Below are 27,865 nucleotides of genomic sequence, written 5' to 3' on the forward strand. Positions count from 1 at the left end.
CATCATAATCATCTTCTTTAATATCCTCCCTTCCCCACTTACTTGATTATGGTTGAGGGAGTAATCATATGGGTAATTTAAGAAAAATTGATAAATATGAGAAATAGGTCTTATATTTAGGACCAAAACTAATTTAACAATTAAATCCTATATTAAGAACCGAAAGAGTACTAAATTTTATCTATTTTTATTTATATTGTTTTCTTTTTTGGGAACCCATTAATATTGCCAGTCTTTTTTTTTTTTCCTTTCCTGGCACAATATCAATGATACGATTGCAGGGCTTTTGGCCCAAAAAATTGCAGCACCAGAAATTCTCAGAGATTTTAGGCCGCTTGCAAGCCGCATAGGGAGAACGCAAGTCCAACATGATTGCTGGGTCTTTTTAATTTGGGCCTGGCGTTTCGTATCAGAAATTTAGGGCAACTTTGGATTGGGCCTCTTACAGCATATTAGTCCAAAATGATTGTTGGGCCTTTTTTCATGTGGGCCTCAAGTGACTGTTGTTTCAAGTGACGGACCACATACCAAGGAGGGATTGAATCTGGTAAAAGAGATTAATTCCTCATACCGAAGTAAGCCCACATTTGAATTCCTTTCAAGAGGTTAGCTCTTACTACCTCCGGTCCTTAATATAAGACCCTGTTTGACTTTTTTTTTGTCCTAATTATAAGACCCCAATCCATTTTTTCTCTCATATTTATGTATTTTTTTCAAGATAGTCCTTCTAATAATGATAGTTCTAGCCAATACACTTAATTAGCAAGAATATTTTAGGAATGACAACACTTATTTATTACAAATAACTAACTTAACTTACTTCCTTAATCTCCTCAAATAGGTCAACTGGGTCTTATAATTAGGACCGGAGGTAGTATTAATTTGTTTGATAGTAATAAAACATAACACTGAAACACATTCACTTCGAAAGCTAAATCCAAATAATAATTAAAAAAAACTTAGAAACTGATATTTAAATGTTTAGTTTCCGTTGGCAAAAAAGAAAAAAGAAAAAATTGTTTAGTTTCCACAGCACTATCCATTATCCAACGGATAACATCTCTGGGCCGAAATGTTTGTAAGTCACCAAGCCACATCAATTGAGCAATAGACAGATTGAATTGGGCCAATTAATTGAATTCTATTATGAAATAGAGAAATAATAAATGAATGGTAATAACAAATCCAATCACCTCAAGTTCTATCGCAGCATTGTTGCTTGTGAGTTGTTATTATGAACACCACGGGTGGCAATGCTTGTATTGCACACATGAAAAACTTTGCTGCACATAATACGCCAACCACAATCCTTGATGCTAAACTCTTTTTCAACCCTAATTTGCAATTCAAGTTGGTGGGGTTCACCTCTTAGATGTCGCCCAAACTTGTGAGTATGGATCAAAGGAAAGAATGCTATGTAAAGATGAGGGATCGAATATGCTTTTCCAACATAAAACGAATGTGGTGGTTCCTCAAAGCTTTCATCTTCATCATCATCAACAGCTCTGAATATCCAAGAAAAATAGGATCTTGAGCAGTAATATAAAGCCCTCTTGCTTTTTACCACCATGCATACAGCAATCCCCCACAGTTCATTCTCATAGTCAAGACTAGGAATGCTCGCTCTTATAGATACACTTGCTCCAAAAGGATCAATGTGAAATTTTTGCTCTTTAAACACTGCAATTGGGATCTTATCTCCTGAAATGTGCAGGAAAATGACTTCATGTTGGAGAAGACTTCATCGCTGTAACCAAAAAAAAAAAGTCAACTAATTAAATACACTGATAAATTCAACACATATTGGGAGATTTTGCGAGAAAGTAATGGCGAAAAATGAAGTAAGGAGGATATGATATAAGGGTAGAAAGATGGTGAAACAAACCTTATAGAGAAGTAGTGAATCAAAGAGATGTTGCATGTCTAATAACGGCTCAGTGGAAGGACAGCAGCCTGCATATACTCTAATTAAATTAGGTGGAAGCTGAGGAATCGACTGAAGCTCAACACAATTACTAAAGTCAAATTGTTCAAGGTTGACAAGATTGGAGATGCAGCCAATAGGCAGGGAAGTACAATTGTTTCCACTCAGATTAAAGTCCATCAACGACGATAAGCCACTTAAATCATTAGGGATTGCTCCATCGTACAGATTGCTAAAACTTAAATCCAGTTTTCTTAATGAAGAAAGGCCTGTGAAAGAATTGGGCAACTTTAATCCCTTGGATCCTACTGGATTCCCCAGGAACCGACCCCGAAGTACCCAAAGAAACTCCATGAATTCTAGGCTTGCCAGTTGCATCCATGGAGGTTTGGCTCCTTAAGATTTGTCAGATGAACAATGGAAGAGGGCAATTTTCTTATATTAGTTCCGCTCAAATCAAAGATGGATAGACATTTCATGTTTTCTCCGAATTCAGGAAGCTTTTCAAGTTTTGAGCATCCATAAAGAGAAAACTCTTGCAGAGAGTTCAGTTCCAATTTCCTTGGGAGGGTCGTGAGATTATGGCAGGTTCTCAAACTCAACTTAACTAGCTTCTTGAGTTGCCCAAGAGTCTCATTTACCTTAATTAGATTTGTGCAATACTCAAGAAACAATCTTTCAAGGTTTGGAACTCCCTTAAATTCTGGAGTCTCAATTAGCTCCTTGGAGAAACTCAAGTCCATGAACTTCAGCATTCCTAAGAACTGATCAACAAAAACAGAATATATATATCAGGCTCATCCACAATTTAGTGGCAAGTTAAAGTAACTCTTTGACCATAAAAAGAGTATTGTGGGTGGCAATTACCGGTCTTCCATTCCAAAGTTTCCTGATTCTGCTACGATGTAAGGTAAGCTCCACAAGCTGATAGAGCTGGTCAATATTGCGTGGTAGAGCTTCCAAAGGATATTTCTCCCATATGACATCTTTCAGTGTAGTAGGAAGAGAATTGAGGCCGTGCAAAAGATGCACATTACTCAAGTAGAGTAATATTCTAAGATTACCCATCTTTCAGAAGCAATTCGGGTGCCAATTTTGCTTCATATGATTGCTTTATATTCAAAAGTATACTTTGTACTTTTTTGCTTCCATGGTAAACATCAACGGAGATGTCTTGAAATTAAGATTGAATACAAGTATACATTCGGAAATAATGTAATTAGTTAAATTATTAAGAGTGTTAGCACACATCAGTAACTTACTGCATTTCCTCTAAACACTTGATCAATCTGCTCCCAAGACCACAACCTACTGCTTCTGCCAGCATCACTTGGACATTCTCGCAAAACAATTTTTTTCCCAACTCTTGGAGCATATCATGCACATGTACATATTCTTGGCCATCCCATGAAACGTAAGTACTCAACAATGATTTTTCAATCAGAACTTGGATTTCAATTGTTGGATGAAGACCACGATTTTCCAATATTTTAGTCACTTCAGCTTTTTTCTCCCAATTTAAAAAAGCATGAAATATCTAAGACTTTTGTACTCTTCATCATCTAGCCCATCATAACTTATTCGAAGCATCTTGAAAATATCTTTATGTAAATTTTTCTTTAACTTGTTCAATTTGTCTCTCCATTCAGATATACTTCTTTTATGAAGGAATGAGCCCAACACTTGGAGAGCTAAAGGAAGACGACCTGCATAATCAACCACCTTTTTGGATAATTCCCAATAACCTCGTTGAGGATATTCCATTTTGAATGCGTGCTCATACAAGAGATTGAGAGATTCACCTCTTCCTAGCTAGCATCTTCATTTCATACTTCTCAAATTGATCATGTGTTGTCAACAAATGTATATCTCTAGTAGTTACTAAAATTCTGCTTCCATTCCCAAGCCACTCTTTGTCGCCAACTAAATTCTGTAGTTGGCTTATATGACTTGCATCATCGAGAACAATAAGGATTTTTTAGTTGCATGAAAAGCTTCCTATTGCCATAACTCCATCGTAGGCGTCATTGATTTCAATGTTTCCTAGTTGAAGACCAGAAAGAAGCTTCTTTTGCAAATAAACCAAACCATTACTTTCTGAAGCCTCCCTTACATTGGCAAGAAAGCATCTAGTGTCAAATTCTTTTTGAATTGACTCATAGACAACTCCAGCAAGAGTTGTCTTGCCTATTCCACCCATACCCCATACCTTTGGGTGGTCCTTCTAAATGAGCAAAATTAGATGGCAATTTAACAGGCAATTTGGTCCATATAGTTTTAGCAATATTTTCTACGATTTCTGCTTCATGCCTACAAATTTTGCAGACCAAGTTAGAAATAATAGTCGTTCGAATGAAAATCACAATTAATTGAGGGGGAATCACAGTTAGGTTCCCAACAAATTAAATTTTCTAAAAATGAGTTGCAAATATCGATTCAGCTAGTTGTAAACAGAAATCCTAGCCGTAAATTAAAAGCTACATTTGAAATTTAATTGTCTCATTTGCAATTAAGACTCCTAAATTTACAGTTATTTGAATCAATATTTGTAACTCATTTTTCGGGAAAAAAAAATTGTCAAGAACCTAACTCCGATGAATTTGTTCTTTTGGCACCGAACTGATATTCTCCCATTAATTAATGCTGATATAGAATGACTGGCATTATTAGCCGTGGAAAGGTTTCTAAATGGAGAAAACAAGGGAAATTTTTTCTAGCTTGGCTCCACAGCCTTCTAAATAATGAACTGCTCTAACAATATGACAGTATATAGTTAAGAAATTGCAATGTTATCTGAATATGCCCTTAATGAAATTTCATTCTGTGTGACGTTCAAGAGTAGAATTCAAAAACTTACTTGTTTCTAGCATCCCAACCAGCTAGGTTTGCAACTTGTGTCAAAGCTCTTCTCCATCTTGTCACCATAAAATCTGGAAATGTTGCTTCATATTTCTCAAAAGCTTTCCTAATGACTCCTTTTTAATTTGTTGTCGTACATTAAACTTCTAGCATGTACAGAATGTTACGCATAAAAAAAAAAAATTGCCCTTAACTTAACAATTAATTATTAATTAGTACCATGCCGAATCCATTCATTCTTTTTTGAACCGAAAATACGTTTAGTTTTACGTCTACTCCCTCTCATTTCTATTATAAAACATTTTTTTTAGAAGGATTGTGAGTAGTCCTTATCGTAAATTATTAATTGAGGTATTAGCTATGTCCTTTTTAACTTTGTCCCTGTATAAAGTTGGATGTAATTTTTTTCTTTTTTTTCCTTCTCAGGACGCGGATGTAATTCATGCTTTAAATATGAATAAATTTGAATTTTTTTATTTTTATATAAATTTAATGGCTTAACCACATTTTCTTAATTAATTGCATGTGAGATAGTTGAAGGGCAATATAATAATATATGCCATGTACCTCTGGTAATTGTTAGTGAGGTAGACGACTTGTTCTTTTTTTTTTTTTTTTTTTGTGATTGGGGTGTGAACAGGCTACCTTATATTCCTTTCAACCCACATGGATTACTCCTATCTATTTAATACAAGCTTAAATGGGTTCCAAATATATACCAGTCAACCCATTGCCTTTTTGGGGGATGGCAAGGAAGAGATCAGGAGATCGTGTAGATTTCACCATCTTTCATTAACTTGTACTCCATCTTGGCTGTTGAGTCCGTTAACTAATTTATATTTATCAATAAAAACAGCTAAAAGCCTTAAATTTAGGGTTATATAAACTTTAGTTTCTTAAATTCATTGTCATCTTAGTTTTAATCTTTCAAATTTTAAAACATAGGTTTTACCCCCTCTATAGACAAAATGGTTCAAATTTTTATTGTATTATAGAGACCAATATTTTAAATTAAAAGAAATTTAAGGGAACAAACTTATTATTTAAAATTTGAGAGACCAAAACTAAAACAAAAACAAATTTAAAAGGCCAAAAATTATATTAACCTTTAAATTTATTATAAAATTCAAGTGATTTTTAATATATTCTTATTAATTACACTAAATTTTAATATTATATTAATTTCTATTCTTTTACTATTCTCATTAAATGGGAATATATATTGGAAAAAAAATTTAACGCTCATCGAAACTATTAAATGGTTTTATAGAAAGGACTAAAAATTTCTTCTAGAATGACCCCAATAATAGAGGGGGTACTACTGCTTCCATTTCAATTCATAAAATATTCCTTAAAAGTGGAGTTTCATGCTCCATAATATAAGATGTTTTAGAAAATAACAACTAATTAATAACTTTGTTTCAAAAATACCCTGATTAATTCATTAAAGAGTGATTTAATTAATTAGGGGTTGATATTAAATAAAGGGCATTTTTAATTAGCTTATAACTCATTTTGGAAAAAAAAATTAAAACTTTCCTAAGTGCTTTTCACTATTCACTCGAGATGATATTTTAGGAAGCCACGTGCAACGCGCCCATCATCGTATTTTCTTGTATAAAGTGGGAGCACATTGCATGCTATGCTCGCCTTAACATCTTAATATTGATTTTGGTTAGAGATATTTCGTCCGCATCCATGGATGTATGGCAATCCAACCGTATCACCACCGCCGTGGAAGCCCTCCGCCGCCCATTGAAGCTTCACTTCATTCCTTTTCTGGCTGCTGGTCACATGACCCCGCTCTGCGAAATGGCTCGCTCCTTCGCCGCATATGGCCACCACGTGACCATCATCACCACCGCCCTCAACGCCATATCCCTTGAAAACGACGTCCACCTTGACATAGCCGCCGGTCACTGCATCAACATTCACACCCTCCAATTCCCCTCCGAGGAAGTTGGCCTCCCCGACGGTGTCGAGAATCTCACTGCCGTCACCGACAACGATAGTCTCCTCAAAGTTTGTCGGGCCGCCACATCACTGCTGCAAAAAAGCTTCGAGGACTTCGTCCTCCAAAACCCACCGGACTGTCTCGTCGCGGACTTCATGTATCCGTGGGCTCATGACTTGGCGGCTCGCTTGGGGATTCCCAGACTGGTTTTCAACAGCTTCTGCGTCTTCTCCGTCTGCGTGATGGAGTCCATCAAGAAGAATCCGATAACCGGACAGGACCCCCACGCGTTTACTATCCCGGACCTTCCCCTTCCGATCACCATGAATATCCGACCGCCGATACCTTTCTTGAAAGCTATAGATAAACCGCTGGAGCTCGAGGCAAAGAGCTACGGCCTGCTCGTGAACAACTTCGTCGAGCTCGACGGGGTGTTCGTCGAGCATTACAACAAAATCACCGGCCACAAGGTTTGGCATATCGGGCCGACGGCTCTTATCCACAGAACAGAGGAAGAAACAGCAAAAGGAACCCACAAGAACGAGCCATGCATGAGTTGGCTCGAGTCGAGGAAACCCGACTCAGTGATTTACATTTGCTTCGGCAGTTCTGGCACTCTCCCTGATAACCAACTCTACGAGATTGCTTGTGCCATGGAGTCCTGCGGTCACAGCTTTATATGGGTGGTTCCCGGAAAAGATGAAGCAGAGAAGGAAGAAGAGAAGGAAAGGTGGCTGCCGAAAGGGTTCGAAGAGAGAATGATGAAAGAAGAAAAGGGACTGATATTAAGGGGTTGGGCCCCACAGGTGAAGATATTGGGCCACGCGGCGGTGGGAGGATTCATGACACACTGTGGGTGGAACTCGGTGGTGGAGAGCGTGGGGGCGGGGGTTCCGATGGTGACGTGGCCGCTGCACAGCGACCAGTTCTACAACGAGAAGTTGGTGACGCAGGTGCAGGGTGTTGGGGTGGAGGTGGGCGTAGAGGAGTGGGGAGTGTGGGTGCTGGACGAGAGGAAGAAGACGGTGAAGAGAGACAGAATAGAGAAGGCGGTGAGGAGGTTGATGGACGAAGGAGAAGAAGGTGAGGAGATGAGAAGACGCGCGAGAGAACTGGGCGAGAAGGCTCGAGAAGCTGTTAAGGAAGGAGGATCATCTCACGAGAACTTGAAGACACTGATTCGTGAGCTCCAGGAAACTCGAGACTCTAAGCTCGTAAATGCTACTTAAGCTCAGCTTTACCAGCAAGAAAGCTTTGAATTTTTCTTTTGAAAAATAAAAAACAACTGAAAATTACTAAATTTTAAAGGGTTAAGGTGCACCCAACACCCTGAACTATTTATCCAGGTGCGTCCAGTGGTCTAAAGTAATTTTGGGTGCATCCAGTGTCCTAAACTAATTAAAATGGTTCGTCCATATCCCAGGCTAACAGAATTGTTATGTTTAACTGTTACTTTCCTGACTCAGCTTAAAGTTAACCCCAAATATTCTAAATGGTAGACATATGAACATTTGATATGTATTATTCTTACTCAAAATTGAATTTATTTCTTTCCTCTTCTTTTAAATAAATTGACTTTTAAGTAAGAATAATACACATCGGATGCCCATATGTCTACCATGTAGAATATTTAGGGAAACTTTAAGCTGAGTCAAGAAAAGTACAGTTAAACATAACATTTTTTGTTAGCCTAGGATATAGACGCATCATTTTAATTAGTTTAGGACACTGGATGCACCCAAAATTACTCTAGGCCACTGGACGCACCTGGGTAAATAGTTCGGGGTGCTGGGCGCATATTAACCCAATTTTAAATGAGGTTCGGCAACAGTATTTTATTTAGTATTAATAACTAGAACCGATAATATAAGTTGAGCTCGGGAACTCAATCCGCCAACCCGTCAAGAAGTAAGGGGTTGGGTTGATAAAAATTGGGACGATTTTAAAATAATTTTTTTGAGTTCATAACCGTCAAGACCGAATCCGTGGTAGGCTATAACCCGTGGTGGGCTAACTTGCAGGTTGGTGAGCCGACCTGTTTTACCTTTTTTTTTAAATTTTTTTTAAGCTCAATCAAATAATTTCACATCTTCAAATCATGCCTCCAAGCCTGTTGATATTGAGTGATGACTCACGATTGACCATTTGATAGTGATTTGTATAGTGAAACATTATGTTTGTGACTTTGTGGTGTTGTTGATTTAGATTTATGTTTTAATTTGGGATGTTTGTTAAATCACTTAGAATGTATCATGTAATCGTATGTTTAATATTTTGAGATATTTAAAACTTTAGATTCCATGTTTTATTTATAATAATTTCTATTTGCATGTTTTATTTTAGGTATTTAGAAATTTGAGTAGATTTTATTAAAAGAAAAAAAGTTTAAAAAAAATCACAAAAATTAGCGGGTTGGGTTGGAAAATTTCTAGCCTGCCAAAGATTGGTCCTAAAAAGACCAATCCACCGGCCCTCAGGTCCGCCATGAGCCAACCCATACTAAATCTATTGATAACACTGAATTTGTAAATAATATTTTGTTCACATTCCTCATTCAACATTCAGTAATTTTCAGTTTTTTTTTTCATTTTTTTTCCGTATCCGTCTTCATTAAAAAACTTGTGATTTTCAGTTCGTTTTTGTTTACATTCCTCATTTGACATTTAGTAATTTTTGGTTTTTTATTTTTCCTTTTTTCGTATCCGTCTTCATTAGAAAACTTGTGATTTTCAGTTCGTTTTTAATTTTGCTTCGGTTGTTGCCATTTTCAGTAATATGTGAAGATGTTTATATAATGATCAAAGGAAACGAAATTGCTAACGGCAATTTGAATAAAGTCACGAGTCTGAATTTGGTGTTAATATATTTTATGTGCTTAAATTGATTACAATTAAAATAAAATAAAATTATCACACCATTCATAATTATTTGAAATTGCAAGTATTGATGATTATCAAATCTAATTAAATCATAAAACTATATTGCCATGATTCTAACAATCCTCAATAATCATTAAAGTAATATATGAAGTTTTTTTTTTTTGGGAATGATTATGAAGAATGTTTTGACTTTGTGGACTGTTATCTTCGTTTTTGAATGTACGGAAAGGAAATATGAAAAGTTGTAATATTAGGAGGAAAACTTCAAAAAATTATTTTTTTTTTAATTTCTCTGTTTAGTCTTTACAAGAATTCCCCAATAAAATTCTTTTTGTTTTTGCTGCAGAAAAAATCTCTGACCATTTTTTGTGGGCTTGTAAAAGTCATCTATCGTCCCATATTGGAAGTGTTCCAATTTGTTTTACATGCAGTAAATGGAACTTATAAAAATCAAAGCTCGATTATAAATTATTAAATTATAAGAAATAAATAAAATACCAACGAAATAAACTATAATTAAACTAATTACCCAAGGCGTGAAATCTTCGATTATTTATTGAATGGAAAGAATCTTTAAATGTTAATTGTGGCGATGAAGAACAAGGATTAAATTCCCACGTTGATAGCAGTATTATTGTTGAATTAGTATTCATATTAATATAATGAGATCAAGTAGCGTAATTTTATATGAGGCTATGGCAGTACTCTTCTACATGCATAAGAATATGGTGGCAGTGTCATGGTAAATGTGGACTTATGATTATGCTTTAACTTGTCCTTGGATCTTATATCTCACTTATATTTGTTTTATTTATGTTTCAGCATGTTTTTTTCTCGTTAGTTTTGTTTCAAACTACTCCCTCGGTTATAAGAAACGAAATTACTAAATATAAGAAATAAATCATCTATTTTATGAAGTTTTAAAATTACCTTTTTACTTTTACTCCTATTAAATATATGATATTTATTATTTCTCCGTAATGAATTTTCAATTATCTCTCATGCAGTCTCTTAATTAAAAACAAGAGTATAATTTAAAAAAATATGTATACATCTTACACATTCAATTAAGAGAAATGTGCATTTGCAATGAGATACTTCTCTGGTCTTATTTATACGTTATCTCTAACTGTTTCACACAAACTAAAAAAAAACTTTAAATTTTATTAACTCTTTTTAAAATTCAACAATTTTTTAATTTTATTTCTATTTAATATATATTATATCTCATGTAAATAAAATCAATACAATAATAAATAAAGAGTAAAATTGTACATTTATAGAAAAAAAATTTTCTCTCAGTGCCTTATGAATAGGATCAAAAAATATCTTCTCTCTCTGTTCTATAAATAAGACCAGGGAAGTAATTAAAAAGGAACATGTTAATTTTAGCTTATATCTGAAAATTCATTATCATCGGTAGAAGGGGAAGAAAAAGACGACAGGAAATAGAACTGAAATTGATGATTAAAGAGAGGAAATTTAGATAGTGCGACAAATTAATTGGCTTGGTTTTTCCAATATCTACTCGTCAACTCAGACGGCGAAGACTCACGAGTGGGCCATTATGTACAGGAAATCTTGATTAGTGGTGGGAGATTCTTTCCCATTATATTAGTGAACAGAACATAATAGGGAAGAAGGCTCTCAAGTGGAGCACTATAATTTGCACCTCATTAATTTTTTTCGCGTCCATTCCACCAACAATATAGGAGCTCATCTTATCACACACAGAGGACTATATTAATAATAATTATTAAGAATTAACTACATCAACATCTATAACTTATTTCGCAAAAAATCTTAAGCAATTTAAACACGTCATTCCTATGATCACAAAGCAGAACTACAAGAAATAAAGGGAAAAAGCAAACAAAGTTATCTAGTTTGTAAAAATTTAACCTATAATTCATGAGATTATGATATTTCAAACTTCTAATTGCATTGAAGTGGCGAAATTTATGGTCATTGAGGACTGCGATTTTAGTAAATGCCCGATTTGGATTCAGCTGCACGGAGTTCCTTTAGAAGCAGCGAATCTGTCCAATGCTATTAGTATTGGGAATCGGATTGGTGAGGTAGTAATTGTGGAGGATCTTAATTACAGCAAGCGTACGTTTTGTAGTTTTTTGCACATACGAGTAATTTTGGATCTTAGGACGCCATTGGTTGCTGGATTCTGGATGTCAAAGCCCAATAGGAAGCAAACTTGGATTTCTGTCAAGTATGAGAAAAACTTCCCGATTTCTGTTATTGCTGTGGAAATGTTGCTCATGATTTTCGTAACTGCAACTTGCCAAGAATAATGTTAGTGCCAGACCCTGAGAAACTGTGCTATAATAAATGGACTACTACTGAATAGGTAAAGACGCTAGAAGATACACTGGTTGTAACCAGAGAGGTATGGCCTGAAATAAATGTGAAGTGGCATAGAACTAAGGAGAGAAGGAGGAAGTTACAAAAAGAAGCTATCAAGAATGAGAATATTTTCTCACTCTCAATGGAGAATAAGGAGGAAATGAGTAATGTGGTTCCTGAGATGAAGGAGAGTTTGAAAGAGAAGTTGAGAGATGACTCTGCTGATCTAAGTATGAAAAAAGATGTTGAGAATTTCACTGAAAATGTTGACATAAAACTGAGGACTTCAAAGGCAAACAATTATGAGGTTGGATCTAGCTCCGGACTGGTGAAAGACGATTTTGAATATGCCTTGGAGGACACTGTGGAAAACTGTGGTTACAATGTTGAATTGCCTCCTGAAGAAGAAGTAGGAGAACAAGCATTGGTGCTTTATGTGAAGCAGGATCTGCATGAGGTGATGGAGAGTTTCCAAAGGCTTGGTCTGAAGCGTGAGGCTGAAGAAAATCTGGTTTCTGATCTGAGTAAAAGGAGAAGAATTACTGAAGCAGTATGTGAGCAGCCTTCTATTGTTACAAGCTTTGCTGGTAGTCTAAGGAAAACAAAGATGAAGATAAGGAAGGCTGCTTTAAAGAGAGGAAGGAAGAAGTCTGTAGTGAAGACTCAAGAGGTAAATCCCTATGATAGGATGGAGGGGTTTGAATTTGGTGATGCTGAAGGCATGGGTGGGTGGCCTCAAACAGCCCTCATAGAACCATGAAGCTACTTTCCTGGAACTGTCAAGGTTTGGGGGCTACCTTGGCAGTAAAAAATCTTAAGGATTGCAATAGAAAGTTTAAGCCTTCTGTTATGTACTTAATGGAAACTAGAATGAGAAGTAAGAAGTTAAAGAAAATTAAAAGATCCTACAAACTAGAGAATGAATTTTATGTTGATCCTCAAGGTAGATCTGGTGGTCTAGCGCTTTGGTGGAGTGAAGGTATTCACTTTGAATTTCTATTTCACTCACGAAATTTGATTCACATTAAAGTGAACTCTACTGTGATAAATATTTCTAAATTTATCATGTTTGTTTATGGTGCCCCTAAAGTTGAAGATAGAGAGATAGTTTGGAGAAGGCTAAGATCCATTGCTAGGAGTGTTAGTGGGCCCTTGTTGTGTGTTGGAGACTTTAATGAGGTAATAGCTCAAGAAGAGAAGGAAGGTGGTAGGCCTATTAATGTGAGAAGGGTCATGAACTTTCATATGCTTCTGGATGATTGTGGCCTTATTGATTTAGAATTTAAAGGTGCTAAGTTCACTTGGAATAATAAGAGTGTGGGGGTGCCAACATTCGTGAAAGAATTGATGTGCTTATGGCAATATCTTGTTCAAGGAATACTTTGACAAAGCCTAAGTTTTTCATTCTGAACCTATTGGGTCTGATCATCATTTGGTATTGGTTCATTGTGTTACCAAGATTAAAAGAGTCCCTAGAATGTTTAAATTTAATGCAACTTGGGTAGAACATGATCCGTACATGAGCATGGTAAAGGAGGCTTGGAGGTATAGAGACAGACGAATGATGAATAGAATGGATGAGTTTGTTAGAAGATTGAGTAATTGTAGAAAGGCTTTAGTTGATTGGGATAAGAGGGAATTCCCTAACAATAGAAAGCTTATTGCTACGATTAAAGCTTAACGATTGCCTTAAAGGTGTGTGGTCCGAGGAGAAGGCCCTTCATGCAGAAAACTTGATGAAGAAAATGGAAGAGGCTTGGGATTGGGAACAGATATTCTGGTGGCAAAAGGTAAGACTGAACTAGATCAAAAATGGGGAGACACTAAGGAATAAAGTACTCTTCTACATGCATAAGAATATGGTGGCAGTGTCATGGTAAATATGGGCTTATGATTATGCTTTAACTTGTTTTTGGATCTTATATCTCAGTTATATTTGTTTTATTTATGTTTCAGCATGTTTTTTTTCTCTCGTTAGTTTTGTTTCAAACTACTCCCTCGGTTATAAGAAACGAAATTACTAAATATAAGAAATAAATCATCTATAAATAAGAACAAAAAGAGTAATATTTCGAAATATATGATTCTGGTAGTTGTTTTTTAATAATAAATATGACAGAGAAAATATATTAATATACCTTAAGTTTTAGTATTATGTTTTGAATTTTGATAAGAAGCCTATAGTGCTAATGCACCATTTTATTTTACTTCAAATAAATTTGCCCTTTTACGAGCCTATAGTACTTTGTATCATTTTAGAATAACGTTGAGGTGAGGAAAAAAAGGGGCATTTGAAAACGATGGCACAATTCGGCAAAAACCCGATTCCACGACGAAGCTACCACGTGTCCTTGAGCTTCAGAGGAGAAGACATCCGCCATCCATGGCTTCAACAACCACTTACACCCGAAGCTAAAGCAACGAGGAATCATCACTTTCATGGACGACCGATCCCTTGAGAAGCCAAGGGACAATCCATTTCTCCTGAGCTCCCCCGAGCAATCGAACAATCCTTATTCTTTGTCGTCGTCCTGTCCCAAAACTACGTGCGCTTCCTCCACCCCGTGCCTCGATGAGCTCCAGAAGGCTTTACGGTTGAGGCGGCGAGCATCTTCCCCGTGTTTTACGATGTAGATTCGTCCGATGTACGCGCGACACCAAAGGGGGGAAATTCGTAGAAGATTTTGTTCGACATGAAGAGAGATTCAGACATGATAAAGACAAGGTTCGGAGATGGAGGGACGCTTTGACGGAAGTTGCTAACTTGTCTGGCTGGGAATCCGATGATCGGTAAGTTTCTTCTTTCTTTTTGTGTTACTTAAAGTGATAGCCATTAAGGATTTAAGATCGCAACCTCCCACCTATAAGAAGCATCCCCTTCATTGGGCTACAAAGCATTTGGCATATCGGAGAGTTCTTGAATCAATAATCAATGATAAGCATCGTATCTTGCTTTCGTGTGTAGGTATGAATCAGAGCTGATTCAAAACAATGCTGGCGATGACATGTGGATGAATTAACGTCCAAAATTACAATCAATCTTTGACACTTTAAACTGGATTGATTGGAAGATAGAGGAGTTTCTACAGGCCGAAACGAGACGATTCAGAACAGCCCAGAAAGTTTTGTTGTTTCTACAAATAGGAAAAAAATTAATTGTTTATTTTTAAGATCCTGATCAATCAAGATGGGGTAAATATTATATTATCCATTACACATTTTTTATTTAATATACTCCTCCGGTCCTAATTATAAGACCCAATTGACTTATTTGAGGAGATTAAGGAAGTAAATTAAGTTGGTTATTTATAATAAATAAGTGTTGTCATTCCTAAAATATCCTTGCTAATTAAGTATATTGGCTAAAATTATCATTATTAGAAGGATTATCTTGGAAAAAAATACATAAATATAAGAGACAAAATGGATTGAGTCTTATAATTAGGACCAAATAAAAAGTCAAATTGGGTCTTATAATAAGGATCGGAGGAGTAATAATTTAAACACATGCACATATACAAACATATCAACACCAAATCTAAGTCTGAGACTTTATCCAAATATAGTAAGCGGCATTACTGTTGAGGCAACTAGCCGTTGACCGCATTTTGATGAATATAATGAGCAAGGGCCTTTGTGCCGCCTTTTTTGCTCTAGTCTAGCAAAAAATTTTAGGGTTCAAAAGTGTCTGTTCGAGATACTAAATGATACTAAATGTCCGTATTTTTTTAGTAGAGTTTTTTGTTGGAATACCCGATTGTTATGCAATTGTATATGACTCAATGAAATTCGGCTTTGAAGGAACAGAAAATGCTAGAAGCCTAAAAGGCTAAAAGGTTTCTGTCTGTTGTTGCAGCCCATAACTAATGAATTACCCACACAAAGAGGCCTTTAAATGAATAAATAAATTTATGTACCTCATTGAGGTAACTATAATGTGTTACAAAAATTATTACTCAAAGAATAAAGGGGCTTACGGATGAAATTATTTCTCCGTTTTAAGCTAGCTTTATTTCTAGAAGGCACATCCAAGACAATATTGTTGTGAGGCAAGAGATACTTCACATTATGAAGAAGGCTAAAGGCAAGAAAGGCTTCATGGCTTTAAAAATTGATTAGAAAAGGCCTATGATCATATAGAATGGAGCTTCTTGAAGCAGGTGCTTTATGATGCAGGAATGAGTGGTAATTTCATTAATATTGTCATGAATTGTATAACTAGTACTTCATATAATGTGTTGTGAAATGGTGCTGAAACTGAATTTTTTGTACCCAAAAGAGGCTTCTAGCAAGTAGATCCTATTTTCCCGTTCTTGTTTGTTTTGTGTATGGACAGATTGTCTCATTTTATTAGTGACAATATCAACGCTGGTAAATGGAAACCTATCCAAGTCACTAAACAATGGCTTTCAGTATCTCACTTGATGTTTGCAAATGATTTATTACTCTTTGGAGAAACTTCTGAACAACAAGCCTATTTAATGACGGAATGCCTTCACCATTTCTGCCAAGCTTCTGGAGAAAAGGTTAATAAACTCAAGTCCTTAATATTTTCTCTCCCAAATTGGCAGCTAACTTGAAAGGGAAAATTAAAGACTTGACTGGCATGAAAATATCAACTGATATTGGGCAATACCTTGGTTTTCCACTGATAAGAAAGAAGAAGCCGACAGAGACTTTCCATTATATTGTAGACCGAGTCAGAGATAAACTAGCAACATGGAAAGTTAACAGTTTATCAACAGCCAGAAGTATTACTTTGGCTGAGTCTGTGCTTAGTACGGTGCCTCTTTATCCTATGCAAGCTGCAATGATTCCTAGAAGTATTTGCAGCCAAGTTGAGGGGCTACAAAGGAATTTCACTGGGGGAAGATGAACAATAGAAATGGATTTCACCTTGTTGGCTGGGATAGAATCACTCTACCAAAGCAATGCGGTGGTCTTGGACTCAAGAAATTAAGCTCTATCAATAGGGCATTTGGTGCTAAACTTGCCTGGAACTTATTAATTGGTACCAAAGGATTATGGGTAGAAGTGCTTCAGCAAAAATATATGCTTCGAAGTGAAGATAGTCCCCTCAATGTTCAAAAAGGTGACTCGTCTTTGAAAATTCATATGTCAGCCAATTGAGATTATTAATGAAGGCACAAAATGGCAGATAAGAAATGGTGCTTTGGTGAATTTCTTCAATGATCAATGGCTCTTCAAAGGACCAAAAATCAAAGACTTATGCTTAAGACCACTTACTCCCCAAGAAGAAAATAGCACAGTAATGGATTGGGTGCTACATGGAACTTGGGACGTGGCACGGCGAGCGAGTGTTGTCAGAAATGAGGTTGTTCAGACACTTACTTTTTTTTTTGCCACCGATGCCTCATGCTGGTGAAGATGTAATGACTTGGAGCCCCACTCCACATGGTTGCTTTACAGTCAAAAGTGAATATTTCCAAATCGGAAATCCAGGACTTTTCAGGTGAACTTGTATATTTGGAGTTGGAAAGGAGCAGAAAAAATGAGAGTATTCCTATGGTTAGCTTTTAACAACAAACTTCCCGCCAGTGAGTAGAGAAGTAAATGGTCAGGCATTTCCTCAATTTGCAGCTTCTGCAAAGCTGGTTCTGAGAGTCTACTTCATATCTTGAGAGATTGCTCTTATGCTAAATTACTATAGACAGCAATTTTAAACCCCAGGTACACTCTTCAATTTTTTTCTGCTGGCCTAAATGACTGGATGGGCATGAATTTCAATATAAACATGAGATTGAATGTGAAAGCCTCGTGGAATATTGTTTGGGGTGTATTAATTTGGCATTTGTGGATATGGAGAAACAACTTTTCCTTCAAAGATGATTCTAATAAACCTCAAAATCCTGTTGCTGTCATTTTCAGCGCATGGTTTGCTCAATTCAATGATACTTCACCACTGCACAGCAAGAGCCTTACTGATAGTCATATTGTGTCGATTCCACCACCCTTGGATAGGTTTAAAGTCAACACAGATGGTGCAGTTTCAAAATCTAAAGGAAAGGCTGGTTGTGGTGGAGTGATTAGAGATAACAAAGGGACATTGATCGCTGGCTTCACTAGGAATCTATGATGTTATACAAGCAGAGGAATGGGCTATTTTCAAGGGCATTTCCAGGAAGTCATTCTTGAATCAGATTCTAAAATCCTCACAGATATGCTACTAAACAAAGGCAGTTCCAGGAACCCCAGCCTTCTATCGATGCAAATCCATGAGGTGATGGGATATGATTGGGAGGTTAAATTAGTCAATATCCCAAGAGAACAAAATACTCTTGCAGATGCCTTGGCACACTTTGGATTACCGATTGTATGGGATCTGATCCCCTAATGACTTAGTTAATTTATTTGGGCTTAGTGCCTCATTTTTACCCAAAAAAATATATAAATAAAGGTGTGTCTTTAGTCTTTCACTTCATATTTTGTTTTTATCTCTTAATTTTTTAAAATATCTTTTTCAGCCCTCTGATCTTAACACTATTGGTTTCATTAAAAAAAGTCACTATTAAAATTTTAAATGTTGATGCAATATTCCTAATTAGATGATGATATATTATATTTAATTCTTAAAGATAACAATTATAAGCATAAATAATTATCATTTTAAAATAATGATATAGGAGTTAGAGGAATGAATTTTTTTAATAAGACTAAAAGATCGAACTAAATTTTTTTTTGGTAAAAAAAAGGGTATATTTTTGCCTAAAATATATAATTGCTAATTGTCATAAATGAAATGGCATCAATGGACCCATTTGGGTTATGATGAAGGATATACCAGAAGACGGGGAGTCTTAATCACGTTCAATTAATTATATTTAAATAGGTAAACTAATTTAATAACAACAATTAAATTACTTTCATAATGTAACAGAAAACGTACATTCATGAACCGGCTAAAAAGTGGAAAACAAAATAAATTCACCTTTATCTTAAGACAGAAAAAGGTATATCCCTGATTCGTGAACTGAAAAGTAAAAAGGTACATGCATGTGTTGGGCCAATTACATATGAACATATTAATGATATTACAATGATATTAGAGACCAGAACTTTCACCAAAGTTTAAAAAACCAGAAGATAAATATTCCCTTACGATAAGATTTACATTGCTCCTTTAATTTAATTCTTTTGGGTCATGGTTTTAAATTTGAGACACTGATTAGAAAAAAAGTTAGAATTTTGTAAATATTAAATAAGAAATGTTAACAAAAATTTATTGTCATTTGCAAATTCAAACTTATCAATACCAAATAAAGTTATGATACCAAATTTTACTTGAGATTTGCAATTTTCAGTTTCTTTTTCTGTCATTTTCCTTTTAAGTTTTTTATTAAAAAATTTGTAGAACTACATGAAATTTTCCCATCAAGACATCCCTTATTTTGTGTGAAAGAGTTAGCAAATATCAATTTTAAATAATGATATGAAACCTAATTTTATCAATAATTGTCTTCTTAGATGAATTATGAAACTAATTCTCCTGACAAAACTATTTTAACACCAAAATTGCAAACTAATTTTTTTTGCACAAAATCATATCTGCGGAATATGATGTTAGATTGGACCACGTCACATAAAAGGAAAAGCACGAGAGAGAAAAAGTGAAATATTCATCCGCAAGTTTGATTTTGTCAAATTTATATTATTAAAAATAAATATATTATTAAATTTTAAAGAATCAATGGAGAATTATAATGAGGTCCAAAAAAATTATAAAATAAATCTAAAAAGTTGTTATTCTATATTTTGAAACTTGTTATTATAGAATACCTAAGTTGTTATTGATATTTTTTAGTAATTTTTTTAAGACTTGATTGTAATTGTTTTAAGAATCAATTTATTATGGAATTTAGAAGACAATTTACATTTAAAGTTATTCGAAATAGGATACTGGAGATATTTTTCAAACAACCAATTATTAAATTATCAGAATTAATAGAAAAAAAAACAAAATTTAGTAAAAGATCCCTATTTAAAAACTTAATTAACTAAAAGAACTTAAATTTAAGTGTCAACTATGTTCGTGAATATGTACAACATATCTTTGGTTTTGTGTAAATGACTTCTATATTGATGATTATTACACATCATTAATGATATATTGCGTATAATAAAAGAATAGTTAAACTTATAGATTATAATTGTACTTGCTCAAATTTAAATTTTTTTAACCAATTCAATTTTTAAATAGAAATTTTTAACCGAATTTTTTTAAAAAAATGTATAAAAGTCGGGTTTTTTTTTTATGGTGCAATAACCACAAAATGAAAGACGCAGGGCATAAAGCACAATTGATAGAGGAATTTTAGCCCCAAAAAATCGAGAAAAAGAGAACAGAAATGGTAATGATGTGATCGCCATTTAATGATGATTCAAGTTTTATTTTTATAAATTTTTATATAGATGTATAATTTAATCGTTATTTATTATTATGTTTATTTTGTTCTCATGAGATATAATATATATAATATATTAAATATGAATAAAGTTGAAAAATTCTTAACCTTTGTACGAGAGTTAATAAAATTTAAAGTTTTTTTTAATCCGTATGAAACATGTTGAAAATGACATATAAATAAATAGTTCCTAATTAGATTTATATTAAAGATCAAGAAGTAGTTTTTTTTTTTCCACCAAAATGTAAAGACTTATCCAATCCTGTTTATAAGTTACATTTGATATGTTTTACACAGAAAAAAATTTTAATTTAATTAATTCTAATTTAAAATTTAATAAATTTTTAACTTTATCCTCATTTAATATATATTATATCTTATGTAAACAAAATCAACGCAATAATAAATAAAAGGTAAAATTATATATGTATACAAAAAAAATTTCTGAGTATCTCATAGATATAATCAAAAAATATCTTCTCTTTCTTCACCATTATTTTTCAAGGAAAATACAATTTTCATAACATTATGTGAGGAAATGATTTTTCAGAATTTATTGAGAAAGAAATGAAATGTGTTTTAAACGAATTAAACATAAGAAAATGTTGGTTTTATTTTTTCCATTTCTTTTTACGGGGACTCATTTCGAGTGAACCAAACGAGGCGTTAAGTTGTTGAGGAAAGCGGAAGCTACGAAGTGGTGGATTGGGACGTCAGCACGTGCCTTTCATCTGCTGCGTTCAACAGACACGTCCCGTCCCCACACCAATTACATATTAGCTGCACCAACTCTTGTTGCTCCTCTCTTCCAAACCCAAACAATTTTGGTTTTTCATTTCGCCGGCTGTCCACCGCCATCACCCCACCATCATCGAACATGGCTGCCTCCTGTTTCCTCACTCTTCGATCCTCCGTCACCAAACCCTCCAACAGGCCCTTCTTCTTCAACCCCATCAAGGTCTCATCTTTCTTCTCTTTCTGCTTCTTAATCATTCCCTGCCTTTTTCTTTCTTTTCTGTAAAATTACGTACTTTCTGTCACCTTCTTGGCTTGTGAATTCTGCAATACCCACCTGGGTAGGAAAATTGTTTTGGGGAAACCCAATGTGGGGTTCTCACTGATTTGCTGTCTGTGCGTGTATTTTTCTGAGTTTCTCTGCCTTTTTTATGATTGCCACTTTTTGTTGACTTCTTGTTTTGTGAATCTTCTTCTTTTATTTTCGGGAAATTTTGATCGGGGAAACCCAATTGTGGCGTTCTGATTGATTGTTTTGGTTATTGGTCCAATGTTCTGTGATTGATATGACTTGTACTGTTCTGTCGGTTGATTTTGTAAGCACTTTTTCTGCATAATGTTTGAGAGTGAAAATTAAAGGGTTGTTAAGTCGATTGAAACCTCATGGAAAGTGAATTCGCCAGCATCTTACCCTTCAAACATCAAAAGTCATCTATGTTCCAATGGATTCGGTGTTTGGGAATGGAAGTTTAGGGGAATCAAGGAGGCTAAAATCACAAGGCAAGTGAGCTTTTGTGCTTCTGAAGCTTCAATGTAATATACACTCCATTAGGTTCCCAATTTTCCTTTGCTGTTAGGGTAACCTAAGCATCAAACCTAAGAAAGAAGGAGACCCCACAAAATACAGCGTTAGAGTTTGGAATCTGATTTTTTGAGTTTCAATCAGATACCATATGTTGTTTTGTCTCAGTATAAAGAACATTGTTTGAAATTGTGATAATTCATTAAACAAAGTAATTTCTTGTTCCGTGTGTAATGAATGGGCTGTTTGGAATCAGAACTTCGGGCAATCAACCCGAGGGAACCATAGAGTGGAAGAGAGGGCACCGTCAACAGCTGAGGAATTCCAGAGAGTTGCAGAGGAGAAAGCAAGGGAATCCAAGGAGGGAATAGCAAGCCAAACAACAGAAAGGACCTATGATGCAGCAGAGGAAGCTGCCAGGGTTGACTCCAACGTTGGATCAGTGAAGAACAGGTACAAGGAACATGAACCTGACACTGATTACCGCAGGACTGGAAATTAGAAAGCTGTGTGTGAAGCAGCAACAATAAGAGAATGTCTTTGTTTTCAACAGCCTGTCCTTTTTTTTTTCCCTCAACTTTTTCTTGTGTTAGAAGAAATCAAACCCTTTTTATTACTTTAATTGGTCTTCATATTTTCTGATCTTAATGATTCATATGGGATTATTATGCCAGTTGGTGGTGAGTTTACTGATCATGGGCTGAGAAAAATTGTTTAAAAGTAGTTTTAATTTTGTTATATCAGAAAACCTTTCTCTGCCATAAATATATATTGCTTTCGTGGTCCTGGCCTGTCAAAATAAAGTACACAACTCATAATAATCTATGTGGAGGTACCCATTGTTTATCCTAATGCCAGACATGGTGCTTTGTGTGGGGGAGACTATTTAATATTTATATTGTTTATTTTTTTGATATGCATCGAAAGGCTTGAACCTCGGACTTGAATCTCATTTCATCCGAGGTAGACTCAAGCGGATAGCTTGTATCATATAAATTATAGGCTATAGGATACATGTTATAAATTATATGAGCTATAAATTGAAGTGTTGAGATTGCGGAGGATGCTCAGCCAGCTGCCCAGCTGGGATTGAAAGATGAAAGGGAATGATGGGTATGGCTGTTAAAGTTGTTCTTATCCATTATCCAACCAACTCTACAAGTGGGGGTGCTGTGGGCCAAAATTTGACTGCCTAGGTTCAGTGGTGAAGTATGGGTGGGCGAGTGGTCATTTTTCTTAATCTATCTAAGTTAAGTAAATTTTATATTGAAAGTAGGGAAATATCATATACATGATTGAGGTATGATGTGTCGCAATTATTTTTATTTAGGTCTTAGAAGCCGAGGGATCCTTTAGAACTTGGGAGATGCTGCTGGAGTGTCAGATGGGATAAGGAGGATAAGATAGTGATGAAGGAGTTTGAAAAATTCGGCAAAATGTTATCATCAGTGTCGTTTTATTGGGATTCGGATAATTAAGACAATTGTGTGTGTGATTGCGGAAAAGAAAGCGACCACGAAGATGTAAGCCCCGTTCTGTTAGTCGCACATGGGACCATGTGAATGACTGTGTTATTGGCCAAATTTGTTGGGCCGGAAATCGGTGGGCTCCACACGTGTCTCAGCCCATCCAACCATCATATGGTTGATTTAATTTTCGTGCTCCAACGACGCCGATACCGACGCTGCATCTCTGCAGACTGGGCCCGGGGACTTTCCTGAGTCTGATTTAGTAGCGACCAGCGACCACATCACATCACTTCGTGGTCCGAGTTAGCCACCGCAGTTGCTGCCGCCAATATAAGGCCTTTCAAAACCGTTCTCTTGAAAGGTGTGGGACATCACATATATGCAAAGTTAGTACATCTCATAATCCAAAAGTCATGAGTTTAAACCTTAATATAAAGACTCTGTTAATAAATAATCTGTAAATATCTTTATAAATACTTTTTAAGTATGGAGGTATGTTTAATCCTAATGAGTCTCATGATCCAAATCACCTAAATTTATTATTCTCATGATTCAAATCACCTAAATTATTATGTAACAAAAAAACATGAGAGAGAAAGAGGGGGAGGGAGGGAGAAAAAGAGTTATCATTCTAGGTCTTATTATTATAAGTTATTTGTAACTTATTCTCACATATTAAAAATACATTAAATTGATTAAAAAAAATTTTAAATTTACTCTTATTAAAGGCTTTTTTCTTTATCTATATTTACGAATCATTTTCACATCTTTCTCTTCCTTCTCTCTCTCTGAAGATAATTAAATAACGGCAAAATTGAAAAATAAACATTAAATGAGCCCTGCATAACTGCGTCTTTCTCACCCCAAGAAGTATTTCTTGATGGTGGAAAACCCCTTAACGCACTTTAAAAAGTATTTTTACTCCGAGACAAAAATCATTATCGTATATATCACTCAAGTTAATCCAAACACCTAATCATGTATATTCTGATGGCAAAAGAACATGAACATAATCGTATCAACTACTCTCAAAGGAATGGCAGACAAAATTGGTGGTTCGAAAATAGTTACTACGAGCAGTCCCATTAAATGTGCAATTGAAATTGGTGTGATAACATTCCCAGCATTTCATTAATAAGGTATCCTTTTCACAAGTGTACAGAATCATCAGTACAAATTGCCATTAAATTTTCATGCTTTACTTGCCGGCTGCTTCTATTTCATTTTCCACAAACCAAAAGGCCACTTTATTTTGCAGCCTCCCCTATTTATTTCAACTCATTCTAACTTAATAAAACAGGAGCACTACCTATTTGAACGTGTGCTGACCATGGCTGAACAAACTCAATTCAAATTTTGGTGTTGAAAAAACTATGCCCACGCTGAAAACCTATTCTATATTTGGCCCTATTAATACTCAAATATGAATCAGTCAATAATACAAAAATGGATATAATCATAATAAACAAATAAAACTATACGTGTTTTATGCGTATTGTTATTTATCAGTACTCCCATATTTGGTTTTGGCCTACATTAGTACAATTTATCATCCAATCAGTTTGATATATAACCTGATCTAACAACTTTTTGGTCATTTTCATGTGAGAAATTTAAAAATAATCCACAAAATAAAATTTCATATGAATTTTTGGCTAATTCCGGGCTATATATGGAACAAACACTCTAAACTGTGCCTCTGAAAATAAAGCCACTTTCACTATCCAATGCTATAACTTTTTTCTAAGTATTTTTGGTATTTGCAATCTGTGTCCCTATATATTGTTTTAATTCCACCCTCAGCATTACAATTTTATCATTATTAACCCCAATTAACCATCACTGATGAAAGCCAAATTAGCTTCTTCTTCATCACTAAAAGCTTCCTCTTCTTGTGCTCTGTTCAATCTGGCAAACACCCCAACTAATGCGGCTGTATTGTAAGTGCATGCTTCCGTCTGCACGTAATTCCCCCTGTCGTCGTTAAACCCGTCCGTACTATTGGGCCCACCCACAAGGGCCCCAACCAGTACATTAGGGTTAGGATCACGGCGTCCATACCAGTCATCATAGCCCTGCGTGCATCCAATAAAACCCTTATTCTCTTTGTATGACCCAATGGATGCGCCCCTATGGTGCACCCTCAGGGGGAAGTGGGGTCCATAGCCAACCAAATAGCTCGTTCTCATTGGATTGGAACCCAAGATGTAGTCCACCTGTGATTTTGCGAAGGCTAGGATCTCCTGCGGAGAAACCTCTCCTTTGTCGCAGTGGAGCCTCTGACCTGCGGCTCGGAGATGATCGGAGTAGACAGTGAGGAGAAACGACGCCGTTGAGACGTATTGCATGTTGTTCCACTGGCGGACGTAGAGTAAGCCCCCTGGGGTGAGACGCACGTTAGTGGAGTTGTTTTGGCCGAGGCAGGCGCAGAGATAGTGCTCTGCTTTTGAACGGTACTGTTGGAGTATGACTTGGTTTTTATTTTTCAGGGGTTTTTCTTCCATGAGCAGCTGAAAAAGGGAAAGAAATAAAACGGAAAATGCTGAGGTTGACCATTGAGAAAATAATACTAACATTAATGGAAATTTAATGATTTCTAAATATATTATCATGTATTAGTTTTGAGATTTGACCAATGTATGAAGTGTAGGAGTAGTTACTGAATTTTCTGTTCAATTTTCGCAACTATAACCCAAACATATTCTGGAAGATTTGGAAAGATACAAGGTAGGAATCTGAGTTGATGAAGTGCTGAACCAAAAAATCTAGTAAATAAAAAAAGAAGTTAATTACCATAAAGTCGAAAAGAAAAGGACGGTGTAATATATGGTTACCATGGAAGCAATGGATTGGACGCCGGCATATTTGATATCCCAACTAAATTCGGCGATGGCCCAAGTGGCCCCACCAAAGTCATAAGCATTCTCCAAAACATAGTTTAAATAGTCATCACTTTGGGTGGCCTTGTACAGCCATATGGCTGCCCACAGTAACTCGTCCCTGTACCCGCTCACAGACGAATAATACCCTTTAGCCACTCCAATGCTGTCATCATACTTCCCCCTGTACTTGTCCCCAAACTCAAATAACTGCACCATCAACAACAACCAATTAAGCATCTCAACATATTCTCTAACATTATACCAATTGATTAAAAATTAATTAATCTGAGTTATATGGAAATGGGCTGTTAGTTAACTAAATAACTAGCGTACCTGTTGTGCATGGTGCAATAGTAGGTGAGAGTAATGTGGATTTGTTCTCCTAAACACTATAGAAGCGGCCGCCATTGCCGCCGCCGTTTCTCCGGCAACCTCCGAGCCGGGGTTGTTGGCGTCCACTTTGTATGCTCGCCGGGATGTCGTCATATCCTCCGGCCTTTGCCAGCAGTAATGATCCGTGCCGCCGTCGCCCACCTGAAAAAGATTAACTTTCTCAGAGGTATTTAATTGAAAAAAAACATATATGACTGGTTAGCCTCATTTCACTATTTAGATTTTTGACTCGGTAATTCCAATTCTCAGTGAACAATCCCATAATTTCATTCCCCCCATGTGCCGCCGCGAGTGAGACACGCGCCAATCACGGTAGCGAGGTTGGTCAGCTCTGAAACTCATGGAGGATCCGCTGATTGCTCTGACATCTGATTCAGTCCATATTTCTCTAGTGATTATGGACGTCGGAAGCACCACCTGCCTAAACGGCGGCGCATGGGATTTATATTCTCCGCGCTCACTCTTGGTAAAGTTATATACTCAAATCACAGAATAATACACTATTGAAATAACAATAATGTAGCAGACAGAAGTCAATGAGAATATATTGTACTGATAGGAAATCACCTGTGCCCAAAGAACATGAGGGTGCGTGTGTGCCTTGATGAAATAATCAGTGCCCCACTTGATAGCCTCGAGAGCGTGTTCGTACTCGCCGGCGCCGGCAATAAGGTCACTGTATTCGATGACTGCCCAAGAGAGCAACGTGATGGTGAATGCCATGGGAAGTCCAAACTTGACATTATCTCCGGCATCATAGTACCCTCCCACCAAGTCCACCTAACGGAACACAAAACGTGAATGAGGACCCAATGTGAGAGAGAGAGAGAGAGAGAAATGGAGGTATTGCAGGGTACTTACCCCTTGTTCGAGGCCGTCGGTGAGGCCAGAATGGTGGCGCCAGGTGGCCCTCTGGTTGTGGGGTAAGTGACCGGAACGCTGAGACTCGAAGTAGAGGAGGCTGTGAGAGAGAGCTTGCTTGTAGTTGAAGGAACGGCACGAAGCAGATGGGAAGAAGAAGGAGGTTGATGACAGAAAGACAAAAGCCATAAGCCATGTGCTTGGGTTCTGCGTTCTGACTTGTTTCTTCTGATTCGCCTCCATTTTGATTGCTTCTCTTTCTCAGAGTCTCTCTGTGTATTTATACGTGAGGCGTTTCGTAAAGTGATCGAGGAGGGAGACTACTG

General features: G+C 36.1%; 3 protein-coding genes across 3 annotated transcripts; 2 read left to right on the forward strand and 1 right to left on the reverse strand.

The window, feature by feature from the left end:
* Positions 1–6,481: 6,481 nt before the first annotated feature.
* On the forward strand, positions 6,482–7,966 carry LOC114725862 (UDP-glucose flavonoid 3-O-glucosyltransferase 7-like). The gene has a single exon (XM_028912436.1). The coding sequence runs from the start codon at positions 6,482–6,484 to the stop codon at positions 7,964–7,966; it is 1,485 nt and encodes a 494-aa protein (XP_028768269.1).
* Positions 7,967–21,192: 13,226 nt separating this feature from the next.
* On the forward strand, positions 21,193–22,718 carry LOC114726751 (uncharacterized). Its single transcript, XM_028913445.1, has 2 exons — positions 21,193–21,355; positions 22,191–22,718. Exons 1-2 carry the CDS (start codon positions 21,275–21,277, stop codon positions 22,434–22,436), a joined length of 327 nt encoding a protein of 108 aa, XP_028769278.1. The 5' UTR covers positions 21,193–21,274; the 3' UTR covers positions 22,437–22,718.
* A 2,517-nt stretch (positions 22,719–25,235) lies between these two features.
* LOC114725881 (endoglucanase 11-like) lies at positions 25,236–27,782 on the reverse strand. The gene is made up of 5 exons (XM_028912452.1): positions 27,540–27,782; positions 27,246–27,458; positions 26,619–26,819; positions 26,238–26,492; positions 25,236–25,913 (listed from the first exon to the last, which is right to left on the reverse strand). Exons 1-5 carry the CDS (start codon positions 27,780–27,782, stop codon positions 25,236–25,238), a joined length of 1,590 nt encoding a protein of 529 aa, XP_028768285.1.
* Positions 27,783–27,865: the final 83 nt, after the last annotated feature.

This window comes from Neltuma alba, unplaced genomic scaffold (assembly GCF_004799145.2).
Source record: "Neltuma alba isolate B1F8T4 unplaced genomic scaffold, ASM479914v2 tig00002420_pilon, whole genome shotgun sequence".
NCBI lineage: Eukaryota > Viridiplantae > Streptophyta > Magnoliopsida > Fabales > Fabaceae > Neltuma > Neltuma alba.

Excerpts from the sequence above, each read along its gene's own strand:
- LOC114725862 (XM_028912436.1), top strand. The coding sequence starts at position 6,482 with ATGGATGTATGGCAATCCAACCGTATCACCACCGCCGTGGAAGCCCTC.
- LOC114726751 (XM_028913445.1), top strand. The coding sequence starts at position 21,275 with ATGGCTGCCTCCTGTTTCCTCACTCTTCGATCCTCCGTCACCAAACCC. Across the intron at positions 21,356-22,190 it reads TCTTCTTCAACCCCATCAAG|AACTTCGGGCAATCAACCCG; the intron begins GTCTCATCTTTC and ends GTTTGGAATCAG.
- LOC114725881 (XM_028912452.1), bottom strand. The coding sequence starts at position 27,782 with ATGGAGGCGAATCAGAAGAAACAAGTCAGAACGCAGAACCCAAGCACA. Across the intron at positions 27,459-27,539 it reads CCGACGGCCTCGAACAAGGG|GTGGACTTGGTGGGAGGGTA; the intron begins GTAAGTACCCTG and ends GTGTTCCGTTAG. Across the intron at positions 26,820-27,245 it reads CTCATGTTCTTTGGGCACAG|GTGGGCGACGGCGGCACGGA; the intron begins GTGATTTCCTAT and ends AATCTTTTTCAG.